This window comes from Seriola lalandi, unplaced genomic scaffold, assembly GCF_002814215.2.
Source record: "Seriola lalandi dorsalis isolate HSWRI2012SDOR001 ecotype SW California unplaced genomic scaffold, Sedor1 jcf7180002054596, whole genome shotgun sequence".
Classification (NCBI taxonomy): Eukaryota; Metazoa; Chordata; class Actinopteri; order Carangiformes; family Carangidae; genus Seriola; species Seriola lalandi.
The window spans coordinates 284,574-296,889 of NW_019525149.1; the positions used below are offsets into that span (position 1 = coordinate 284,574).

The following is a 12,316-nucleotide window of genomic DNA, read 5'->3' on the forward strand; positions in this document are numbered from 1 at the left end:
CACCCAGCAACTGCAAGTAGCTGTTTGGGAATCACTAGTGTAATTGTCTCATGTGCTTTGGCACTAGTATAAAGATGTTGTTTGCCGACTGAAGCATTTCCCATGCAGCTATCTACCTTTTGCACATGGGGCAGCATTTAACCATATTTAATTTTTTTCCTGTGCTGAAAATTTTCCCAAACCTATGCATGGATGTTTGATATCATTTATAAATATATATATATATATATATATATATATATATATATATATAATTTCCACTTTTATCACAGTTTGAATGGCTCATTCTTCATCAGACAGCATGAACAGCGTACCAAGGAGGCTAACTTAAAATAACTGCGTTTAAAAAAAGATCATTAGTCATATGTTTTGAGTCACACTAGTGACAGCGTCAGCGTAATAAACAAACAGCAGTGGCACAGCAGTAAACTCTTTATTTGATCTTTTCCAATGTGCTCAAAGCAGAGAAGTAAACACTTGTTCTTTTAGAAAAGGACAGAGGTTGGTGTAACATGAAAATCTTTCAGAGCCTTGTTCATTATACAAACAATACAATTTTACTCATACATGTGTGATTATGAGGTACCACACAATAATACTGTACTGTCTTCAGTTATTTACACAAGGAAAAAAAAAGCATTACCCCTTCTGGCTATAACTGCGTGAAATGTGAAGATGATAATTGACTGTATAAGTCAATTTTATGTCTTTATGGATTGAATACTAACGTGTATGTTGTTATGTGTGTGCGAGCAGCAGACATTAAAACAGCAGTAAGGTGTTTGGTTTTCACTGTGGCCAAGTGCTGTCTGTGGCTGCAAGGGAGAGAAAAGATATGTGACGGAGAATAGGATGGAGAAGAAGAGAAAGACACTTGACCAGAGAGAATCAGGCTTGTACACACAGTCACACACACACAATCACTGACTGGCAGTTGGGATAAAATGCGGTAAACTCTCTGCCTCGCTTTATCACAACACAGTTCCTCATGTTATTCACTTTGTCCTCCCGTTCTCTTTCACACACACACAGACAAGCACACATGCACACACACACACACACACACACACACACACACACAGTTAAAGCCTCAGTGGGTGCCAATCTGTCTCCGCAGTGCTCCTCTTTTCCATCTATTTTCTCAGAGGGGAGAGGAAGGTGCAAGCACATGCCTGGGAGAGGAAATTGCCCGAGACGCCACTCTACTGTACATGCCACCGTATCCAGACCAAGTCCAAGTTTTACAAAAAAAAAACGCCCGTCCTGAAGGAAAGTTTCCACTGCAGCTTCCAGTTTAGACACAGAACACTGAGGCAGAAATATAACTTTGTACTTTTGGAGAATGAGTCTTTTTTTTTTTTTTTTGAAACAGTTTTGCTACTGAAACAGTAAGCAAAGAGCCCCTTCGTCCCATTGGTCCTCGTGTTGAGAGTGTGACGTAATAGAAAGGTAAAGAGACAGAGAGAGAAAGAAGATACCACTATATAACGTCACAAACAACGGTTGTGTGGAGATTGTCAAGGCCTTCGCATTATATTCAGTGAATGAGGTCACATTATAAATTAAGTGTCTCTGTAAACCCTTCGCCTCCTGTGCAGGTGCAGCCACTGTGGTGTGCATGCATCACAGTAACTGTTATGAGTTTATTGTATTTAAATGACGGGAGAAGAAGTCAATTCGGAGGGGGAATGAGCCGAAGCCCACATCAGAGTCCAAAAGTAGCCTGGATGGCGTTTCCTGTGATTATTATCAGAGTGCTTACTTGTACTTTAAACCCTTCTTCCTGTACCTTCGGTCAATCCTTTGATCCAGTAAGCATTCCTTCATTTCAAGTGCAATCCCTGAAAGTAAAGGTGTGAAAACACCCCAGGCCAGCACTTTATCCTACAGCTCAGAACAGTTCAAATTTATGTCTGCAGTGTAAAATGCCTATTAAATACTCAGCCATGCAGGACCCCCAACTCAGAACGAGCGTTTCCATGACTTACAGAGGATCTTCTGGAAGGCTCTGCGGAAGTCCTGGTTAAAGATGGTGTAGATGACGGGGTTTAGGGAGCTGTTACAGTAGCCAATCCAAAAAAAGAATTTAAACAGCGTCTCGGGGATCTGGCACGGGTCCCGGCAGATCCCATACAGGCTGTAGGAGAAGAAGAAGGGGAACCAGCACACCACGAACACACCCATGACGACGGCGAGGACGAAGGTGAAGCGTTTCTCCCGAGCAGCAGAGACTTTCTTCCGGTTGACGGTGCTCCGGCGTTTGCGACGAGATGAGAACAGCTCCATAGACTTGGAACTGGCACGCGACTTCCTGCTGGAGAATTTAGAGGCAGAGCTGCTCTTCCGGCTGGACTTCCTGTCTTTCCTGTTGTCGTGGTGATGTCTGGATGAACTGGAACTTTTTTTAGGCTTTTCGTCTGACGAGCTGCTATCTTCAAAGTCGTCGTCGTGGTCTGTCAGTGCATGTTTCGGCTCGTTGGGTAGAGGGGACTGAGCTGCCTGCGTCTGGCAGTGCCCATTCTCACGGTCCTGGTCTTTCATGCTCCCGCCCCTGTTGGACTTTAATGACCCGCCTCTGCCTGCTTCAGTTTGATCCATCCCATTCTCCAGTGGGGAGTCCACATCCCTCTTCTTCTCTGACATTGTTCTGGTCCTGGTCTTTGCCACCTGGTAGATCCGAATATATACCAGGATCATGATGACACAGGGGGCAAAGAATGATCCAATGCTGGAGTACAGGATATACCAGGTCTCATCATTCAGGATACACTGGGGACTGGCCTCATTGCTGCTCCTGTCCATTGATATAAGAGGTGGGAAGGAGATGACGGCTGAGATCAACCACACAACCACAATCATCCCTTTAACTCTTTTAGGTGTTCTCTTTAAGTTATACTCTACAGCCTGTGTCACCGACCAGTACCTGTCCAGACTAATAGCGCACAGGTGAACAATAGAAGAGGTGCAGAATAAAACGTCCAGGGCCAGGTAGATGTCACACCAAATTTTGCCAAAAAACCAGTAGCCCATGAGTTCATTAGCCAGGGAAAAGGGCATGACTAGGGTGGCCACCAGTATGTCCGCACTGGCCAGGGAGACGAGAAAGAGGTTCTGGGGTGGTTTCAAAGCTCTGCTCGTTAAAACGGCGATAACAACCAAGACGTTCCCGACTATTGTAAACAAAATCAGAAAGCTGACCAGTCCAGCCAGACCCCAGATAGCGAGCTGGGTGTACTGGCTCTGAGAAGTGGAATTAGAAGAGATATTTTCTGCCTGTATCCCGTCCTCCACGTTGGACATATTAATAAAATCCATCTTGAGTTTTTTTTTTTTAGTCAAGGTATGACTTTTAAAAAATTATAATATGCGGAAATAATATGTGATAACATCCCATCAGGACTTCAGCGCATATTTCACACAAATCTAATGGCATTTTATGTCTGTCCTCACCTGCGATATTCCACATCCTGCATGCAAGTCTCTCCTTAGGAAAAAAAAAAGAGAGACACAGACCAAGAGAGAAGGAGAGATAGAGGTCGCAATATGCAAAGTCTTTTAAGTCCTTATTCCAGAAACGTGCAGGCTGCTCAGCGGCAGAATTTCCATGGTTATAGCGCGGGCTCCCTCCTCATCGCGTCCTCTCCCATCCCGACTGCGCCCGCATCTCTCCACCTCCGCCTCCCCGTTGTGTCCTGAGAGAGGTTTGTAACAACCACGTGTCTTTTTTTTTTTTTTTTTTTCTAGACCAGAAAAAAAAAAAAAACTAGCAAGTGCACCCTCCGCCCTGGAGAAGAGGTGGAAGTAGAGGAGCAGGGACGGAGCTGGTGAAATAAGCAAAACATATTTTCACTAGTGGAACTTTATTTGACACTATTAATAAGAGTGTGTCCAGTGTGAGCTGCTGCTGAGGGAGAGCTTGTTTAACGTGTGTGCAGTTTATCTGCACTGTCAGAGCAAATTGGCTGACAGTCAAACACCGGACAGCTGATCAGCGTATCTCTGTCTGTTTGACTCTTGAAGGTCTGTTTCAGTATTGAGAGCTGCTCCTGTGTATTTTAACAGACAGTGAGCAGGAGCTGCTTGATGGAGGTCACATCGCTGTCAAAACGCACAGACTGACAACAGCGGAGTCCCGCACCAAGCAGAGCTCTGCCCTTCTGTGCGCACACTGGAGGTCAGTATTGTAACAGCCAGCCCCGGAGGGACAAAAAGGCGAACACACGCACACACCATAAACATCAGCAACATTAGCTATATGCAGTATCATATCTACACCGCCATCAAGTAAAGAGATGTTCCAGTATGTAGGCCTATCGATTAACTGAAGCCCTATGGGATAAACATGGAAAGAGCTTTTACATTGGAAACTTTTATCATTTCCCAGCATTCTCCTGCCATCAATAGTTTGTGTGTTTGTGTTGTGGTAATTGTGTTGATAAGAAGATTACAGGATTACATGGTGCAGTTGTCATGTTGTGATGGAGCTGAGAAGCACTCCGCCTTTGGGGATTTCAAAAGCGCTAAATCATCTGCATGGAAAGCAGTGTGAACGTAGACAGAGTAGAGGGTTAGCAGTAATGGGTTCATCCCCCTGGATGGGCTTTATCACAGGAAATAAAACACTGAATCTACCATGACACTGACTCCCAGGTTATCTTGTCTGGAGTTATTTATTCATGTGTTTTGATTTCCGATGAGGACACACTACATGCACACCTGCCACAGAAATGACCAGAGCACCCTCTAACTGTTTACCTTTACCCTCTGCTCTCTATGTGCCTTTCTCTCTCTAGCACACATTCTTTAAGGCTATCGGACGGATGGTTGCAGCAGCAGCAGCAGCCCACTGCAAAGGTTGTTCAAAATTAAATCCAAGATCACGTCAATGAAGTCAATCCACAAAAAAAAAAAGCCTGTGCGAAACGTTATGGTGTTTTTTTGTTTTTTTTTTGCCTTTTTTTCTCTCTGCACTGTTAACCCCATCCAATCTGGGTGGTGCTGCCACCTGGAGAAAGCCTGTCTCCCCTTCAGCGTACAGCCTGGTATTAAGTCCCTGGACCAGTGCGTTTATTGACCATGTCTCCCAGCTAAGTACCTGCCATTAATCACTGAGCGCTCAGCCACACTGAATTAAAGAGCAGCCACAAAATGCTCAAGTCCAAATTGATCCTCATCAAGGCTACGAGGTGGAATGACGAGGGCTCAGGGGGTTGTGGTCCATCTGCCTGCATGGGAAACGCAGTCAGGATGGTGAACTTTCTCTAAATTTGCCCCCCCGCCGATCCCCGAAACACCCAGCTCCCTCTCATGCTGCCTGTTTAAATTGAACTAAGGCTAGAGTGATGCTGTGAGTCTGTGTGGATGCACTCTAAGCTGATTTTGAACAGACAGACAAGGCTTATTATGGTCATTAAGTCGTGTCCCAGGGCCACAGCTCTGTCCATATAATTGGGGCACCAGTGAGCGATCTCCACTATTACCAAGCTCTTTTTTAGTTTCCAACATTGTTCTCTGCTCTGAGGGAAGAAGTTGACTCTTCCCAGCAGTAGCCTGGCTGGTGGTGTTGATTACTTTTATCTCCTTAAATCAAACATCTGTGCTTTTTCACCCTTTTCAAAGTAGTGACATGCTAAGTTGTTCTCCTTTTTGTGCTGTTTTTCATTCTTTGTTATTCTCACTATATTTGTACAAAGTACGGCCCTCGTTTGCTCCTTGTATCAGGGTGGTTACTGGTTTGCAAACCTCTTCACTTTTTTTGAAGGACCACTCTGCAGCATTTGTGGGCCTGAGAATGGAGGAGGTGCCCAGAGCTTCCTATTAACAGGGAAGAAGAGAAGCAATATGAGCCTAATAAGATTCACCCAAGAGAGCTTGAAAAACTTAATAACACCTGATGTGTTCTCACAAGGTAACATGACCAGCCTATTGTGGCCCACTGAAATCCAATACAGTGACCACTCCAGTTATTGTACTTCATCACACAATCAGCCCCTCATAATAGCCACAGACGTCAACCTCCCACTTATGAACCTGTGTCATCTATCTTTTCGCTATTGCGCATGAATGTACCACAATGAATACATTAAGTCAGCCACATGTTAACAAAGGCTAATTCCCTAAAGAAATCAAAGCTGCTACTAGTGACGAGTGCAATTTTCCCACCCTCCCTAATGTGCAGTAGTTTCTATAGCGGCCTCCTGCATAAAGGAACGTATAGCACCAGCTGTTGACAGTGACAAATGACAGTGCTACCTGGGCAGGCAACTACAGAGCCTAGAACAAATAGTTCAGGGAAGCAACATCCAGCCCAGGGGAGTTTCTCTCTTGGTAGCATCACCTCACAGAACAGGGTCTGCTTCTTATCTAGTAACTTGCCTTTCTGTGGAAATTACCTTGCAGGAAAATCAGTAAAACAACATCATTGGAATAGTTGATTTGGATTTTTTAGACTGCTTTGAAATTGATGTTTTTTTTTTTTGTAACCTTAAAGGTACAATATGTAACATATTTACTATACTAAAATAATATCTCTGATCTTTCTGAAAACAATGCTTCAACCAATATGTTTGCCATTTGAAATTTCCATCACAAAGCGGAATGTCTATTTGTGTTTTAGCCTGAGTGATCCCGCCCACTGCCCATTTCAGCTGATTATTGGCAGGCAAACAAAGCGTGCTGCAGTTATGGAAGCAAGTAAACAAACTAAACGGCTCAATGACCAGACAAGTTGTAAAGGTTAATATTGGGGATGTTAAGTTGGCTAATTTTCTCCTGAACAGGTTAGCATTGAGTTTCAGGTAAGGTTAGCTAATCTTATCTAATTTACCACAGCTACTGGTGGGTATGGGCATTTTTTTCAACAATCATGCATTTTCTAAGTAATTCCACTGTATGTAAGTTAGCTCGCAGTTTGTATTATAAGGTCTATCTCAAGCTGTTTTTCATTGTTGTTCTACTGGTGTTTGAATTTGTCCAGTGGAAGAAGCATCTTTTGATGGCCCCTTCACTGTCCAGTATAGGTTGTCGATCAGTCAGTATTCAGGACCTGAATAAATTTATTTTCAGTCCACACTGTGAAATGTACATCTTAATATGAATGAATACAGAAGAATGTAGCTGAAACTAGTTGATATAATGCAACTTGGTTACATTTTGTATTACTTGTGGCCTACAATTGCACATTTTGATGTCTGTAAATAGTAAAACAAGATTTGTCTCTAAGCTGAGAAGAGCTGCCGCATATATAAGAAGGCATTGAAGTTTTGGAGAGCACCATGGCTGCTTTTACAGCACTAGAGAACAGGTTAATATGGTCTGTCACTAAACATGAAATAGTAGCTGCAATCCACCCTCATGCTGACCTTTTCATTTTGTCTTCAGAATATGTGTCTCCAAGACAAAAAAAAAGACTGATCATGGATGAACATGAGATTAATGACCTCAGGAATGTTGTGTAGTTCTATTTATTAATCTCATATTTGAAAGTATTGATTGGGGAACAGATGATGAGGAAGAAGCGGAAACTGAAGGTGATGGCAGCCGAGATGAGGAATATGTTTCTCGTCCTTGTATATGTTATGCTATAATTCGATTCTTATAGCCACTACTTCATGTCGTTCCATTGCGTCTGCTCTTACCAAACCAACCATTAGTGCCACCAACTGTGTACATAATGCAACATGAACCTTGCATAGTTTTATTATGTAGAATAGGAAGACTCAAAAATCAGAATAGCCATTTTTTCCTGTCAAATCCATTACCAAAATGACGCTCCATTACCTCATTTGCAACAGGAGAAAAGGTCAGCGAAATCAGTTGTCGTGGCTCAACCAGCATGGTAACTTTTAAGTGTGAGAATTTATTTATACATTTCATGGCTTCATGGCTGCAAGCACCACCTTGCATTGACAGTTGGCCAATAATCGGAGTGAATAAGACAGTTCATGACATCCCTGACATAGAGCTTCCATTAACTGACCCGCCTCCATCCACTCAATCGACCATCTTTCCTAATCCACCAGACGTCATCACTGAGGATTACCTAATTGGAAAACGGGCATCCATCACCTATAATGACTCCCACAACAGCAAGCATCATGGAATGGGTGAGGAATTTAAACCATATTACTGTATATTGGAACCAAGTTCTACGCCTATGTCCATGTATTTGCATTGAAAATGGTTTTGTGAGACTTTGTGAGATTATTAGGCTCCAAAAGCTGGTGGCATTAATACAGAATGTGAAGCATTTGTTGTTGTATACTTGCATTAGAGAATGTTAATCATAGAGTGAAGCTGAAGCTGAAGCTGTTCACTCTCAGACCTGTTCTGTTGGCCATATTGTATGTTGGTGAAGCTCGCAGCCTATAGTCTAATACGGGATAGCCTAGCAGGGGATTTCAAGTTGGCCACTAACGTCTTGTTGTCTGGGAGGAAGGGCGCACCTTTTGTTTTTGGTTGTTATTGTTATCTAAAATTTAATTAGTATGTTGATATGTAAATTCAGCGTTCAGTGAATACTGATCTTTGTTATTATCCTGAGAAATCCTCTCCATCATCACCGTAGACAAAAAAGAAATGCAGAGAAATTCAGTCATCTTGGAGAGAGAGGTGTTCATCTGAACGGTGAACGGGCTTCTGAAGCTGAAGCTTCTCGAAGTCTGCAAGTCCATGCCCAGATCTCTGCCCTCATAAGTAAGTAGGCATCAAAAGTGTATATTAAAAACATTAGTGAGTTGACATTTCAGTCACTATTTGAGGGAAAAACAACACTATATACATAATGTACATTATACTTTTCTGATCTAGACAAAGGGAAGTACAAAGAGGCAGGGGTGCAGCTCAGCCTGGACATGTAGAATGGGGCCAAAATGATCCACGCTGTAAGTGCAACATTCAATGCAGAGCTTTGCCTTTTTCTAATGGAAATAGGTTTATCATGAGAGACAACTTTCCATAACCCGAGGTATTTCCTGACTGTCATATTTCTCTACATCCTTTACAGGCAGCACAGATCAAAGGCAAAGACCAGCCTGATGCAAGGACATTGTTAACCACTTTTGGTGGTGCTGCAAAAAGCTGTATCATCACACAACTTCATTGTGAGTTGTTTTCTGCTGTCACCATTTGGACTGTATTGAGACACACACACACACACACCATGGTTTGGATAAATGCTTGAATCTGACTGGCTGATGGCCTGCTATACTCTCTGATGTAGGTACAGTTATGATTGCCCAACATTATAATAACAATATACTGAATACGTTCAAATTCCTCATAATGTAAGAATGCAGATGAACTGTGTAGACTAATTATAGACAGCTGGTTGGCAGAGCTGACGTTCTCTACAGGTTGCTTTGAGATGTATGGTATGTTACGTAATGGATTATTCCTGTGACTACCATTGTCAGCTTCACAGATATCTAATGCTGGACAGTACGATGATTCTCTCTTTGTTCCAAACTGGATCAAACATAATGTGTAATGTACAGTATATAGGCGAGCTCTTTTCTAGTCAATGATTTTATAGATACATGCAACGACAAAAAAATCTATTCATCAACATGAGATAAACTTATCATCTTTATGGCAGAAAAGGTGTATGTTTATTTATTTTTTCCAGGAGCTGTGGCCAGGACAAATGAACACTGCTGGGGAACTGCCAACATGTGCACATGGAACACGACGGGAGGAATCACATCGGTCCATGAGGCTCTTAAGGACATTATCGGGAGCAATATCTCCTCTCTGCTTGAGGAGGAGTCTCCACTCCTTTCTTCCCATTTCCTGTTTGTTGTGTGAGCGTGAGTGAGGGAGGTGGACATGTGAGTGGTGCAAAGTTTTTTCTATCCCTGTTTTTTGGATTTTAGGACCTGATAAACAGTTCTTGAGAGATGAGCGTCAGGTTCATTATGTGATACAGATATCAGGGATATTTTTGCGCAGGTATCCCCGCTGTCAGTTCCCTCAATTTATACCTAACAAGTTGTGAGAGAGTGAGCTTCCAATATATGCCTGAGAGCGAGAGAGAGGTTTGGTAAATATGCCAGCGGTTTTGAAACATTGAGTTTGGGATTTAAAGATCCCAAACTGTTAGAACTGAGGCGGCAGGTGTTCATGTTCCTGGACTTGCCTACCCAAACACTGCAGGTGTATGGTGATGGCTATTATATGGTGTATGCCAGCTCAGGACAGTTGAAATGTTTCGAGTGTAGAGATGTGGGACACAAACACTTTTGTGTCCTCATAAACAGCACTCCACTGATGCGGTGAGTGACTCCACTTGCACTGACACTGTCGCTCCTACATTCATATGTACAGGTAGTAGGGGTGTAGGCCATGAAGGTGGATAACAGTTGATGCTCGTTTTTTTTATCTAAACAGAAACAGAAAATATTAATTATGAGTTAATTATACTAAGAAAATATCTATGCTTATCAAGAGTTATAATGTAAAACTATCACTAACATTAGCATTACGCTCAGACAATCAACTGTAGCCAGGGGACAGCCCAGGGTTCTGCTGCAGGTTGGCAAAGGGGCTTGAACCTGAACTCAATTCTCTATATAACCTCTGATTAATTCAGGCCCCTCCTCCTTCCTGCTCCTCCTGAGGCAGCCCCTCCTCCAGACCTCTTCCTGCTCTTCACAACAACAGCAAGAAGACAAGCAACAGGCTTCGGTGGCAGCAGAGAACCTTAGCAGCTCTCAGTCTGCAGGGACTGTATAATCACAACAGCAGAAAATGTTCAGGAAGCAGACTCTACAAGTTCTGCAGGCAGAGATCACACTGTGATCACAAAAGAAGACCAGGGTGTGTTGAGTAACCAGGTATCATTTGAAAGGGAAGAAATGGAAATGGAGACTCGGAGTCAGAATCTGTATCTACAGGTGAAACTTCTAACAGGAACACAAATCTCCCTTTAAAGGAAATAACTCATTTCCTGAATGAAACATTCGCACAGTGAGGGATTACTTTGGAGACACTGAGAAATTCATGAGATCTACATACTAAATAAAAAACTGACTTCGACTTTAGATAAAAAGAAAACATTTCTGCCTAATAAGGCATATTACAACTCTGAGAAAAGAAGCAAAAGGTAAAACTGCTAAAAAGTAGCTGCACGATCATGTATCACACAGTGTTTTCCTCTTTTTTACTGTTCCATGCTTCTTTCTTGTCTCTTTCTCTTCTCTGACCGCTCTATGCAGAGCTTCAAAAAAGGTTCTTCTGGGAGAGACGGGGCTTTAATCTCTGAAGTCCCTGCTGAAACAAAGATTGATGTGTTGTTTTTGCAAGAGAGACATACTAATTCAACAGATGAGGTAGATTGGGGTTGATGGTGGGAGGGTCTGTATGCTCTTAGCCATGGCACTAACTTTAGTGCAGGGGTAGATGTTGCTAATGCAAATGCAGCTGTTTTATCTTCTACTGAAGAAGTGAAGGGTCAGCTGTTGATTGTCAGGGCAGAAATAGAGCGCTCTGTTTTCTGGTTTGTTAACATATATGCTCCAGATTAAGGAACAGGAAGAGTAGGGTTTTTACCTTGCTAAACAATGAGCTAAGGAATTACCATCAGGATCAATTAATCATTGGTGGGGATTTCAACTGTAGACTTAACTGTGGACAGGACAAGTGAGGAACCTCAGAGCCTTATTAATATCATCACACTACTGGATCTGTTAGAGACATGGATGGTCAAACATCCACAATCCAGACAATACACATGGGCGAGGGTCAGAAATAACATGGAGAGAGCAGCCAGACTGGACAGGGTCTGCATTTCCCAAAGTCTCAACTCCAGACCAATTTACATTAACACAAGTTTAACAGTCAGTTGGATTCAGTGATCACCACTTTGTCAATATAGATGCAATTATTTCACCAGATGAAAGGGTGACAGGGTGAAAGTTCTATTGGCTTTTCAGCAACCCTGTGGCAGTGATTTAAATGCTTCTGGCAGAAGTGGAGAAAACAGAGAAGCTGATTTTAGTTCTTTGTAACTTTGGTGAGAAACAAATGTGTGTTTTTTTCCCAGCAGTACAACTCCCATTCCACTGCTAGGATTAAGGCAGCAGTTCAGGAATTGGACTGCCAACATTAGGAACATTGAAGAGGGCTTGCATCGAACTCTGATCCCACGATGGGAAGTTCTTGTCAGGTCTTGTTTCCTCCACTTAAAGGATATTGATGCTCCAAGCTCTTTTTTTTTTTTTCAATCTGGAGAGATCGGCGGTACAACAGAAACAGATGACCTGCCTTAGGCTGCCAGGAGGCAGAATGACCACCAGTCTGGGCGAGATGAGGAACGATG

At 42.7% G+C, this 12,316-nt stretch overlaps 1 protein-coding gene across 1 annotated transcript; it reads right to left on the reverse strand.

Annotated features, from left to right (window-relative positions):
* Positions 1-417: 417 nt before the first annotated feature.
* adra2c (adrenoceptor alpha 2C) lies at positions 418-3,617 on the reverse strand. Its single transcript, XM_023419270.2, has one exon. It carries the CDS (start codon positions 3,313-3,315, stop codon positions 1,963-1,965), a length of 1,353 nt encoding a protein of 450 aa, XP_023275038.1. The 5' UTR covers positions 3,316-3,617; the 3' UTR covers positions 418-1,962.
* Positions 3,618-12,316: the final 8,699 nt, after the last annotated feature.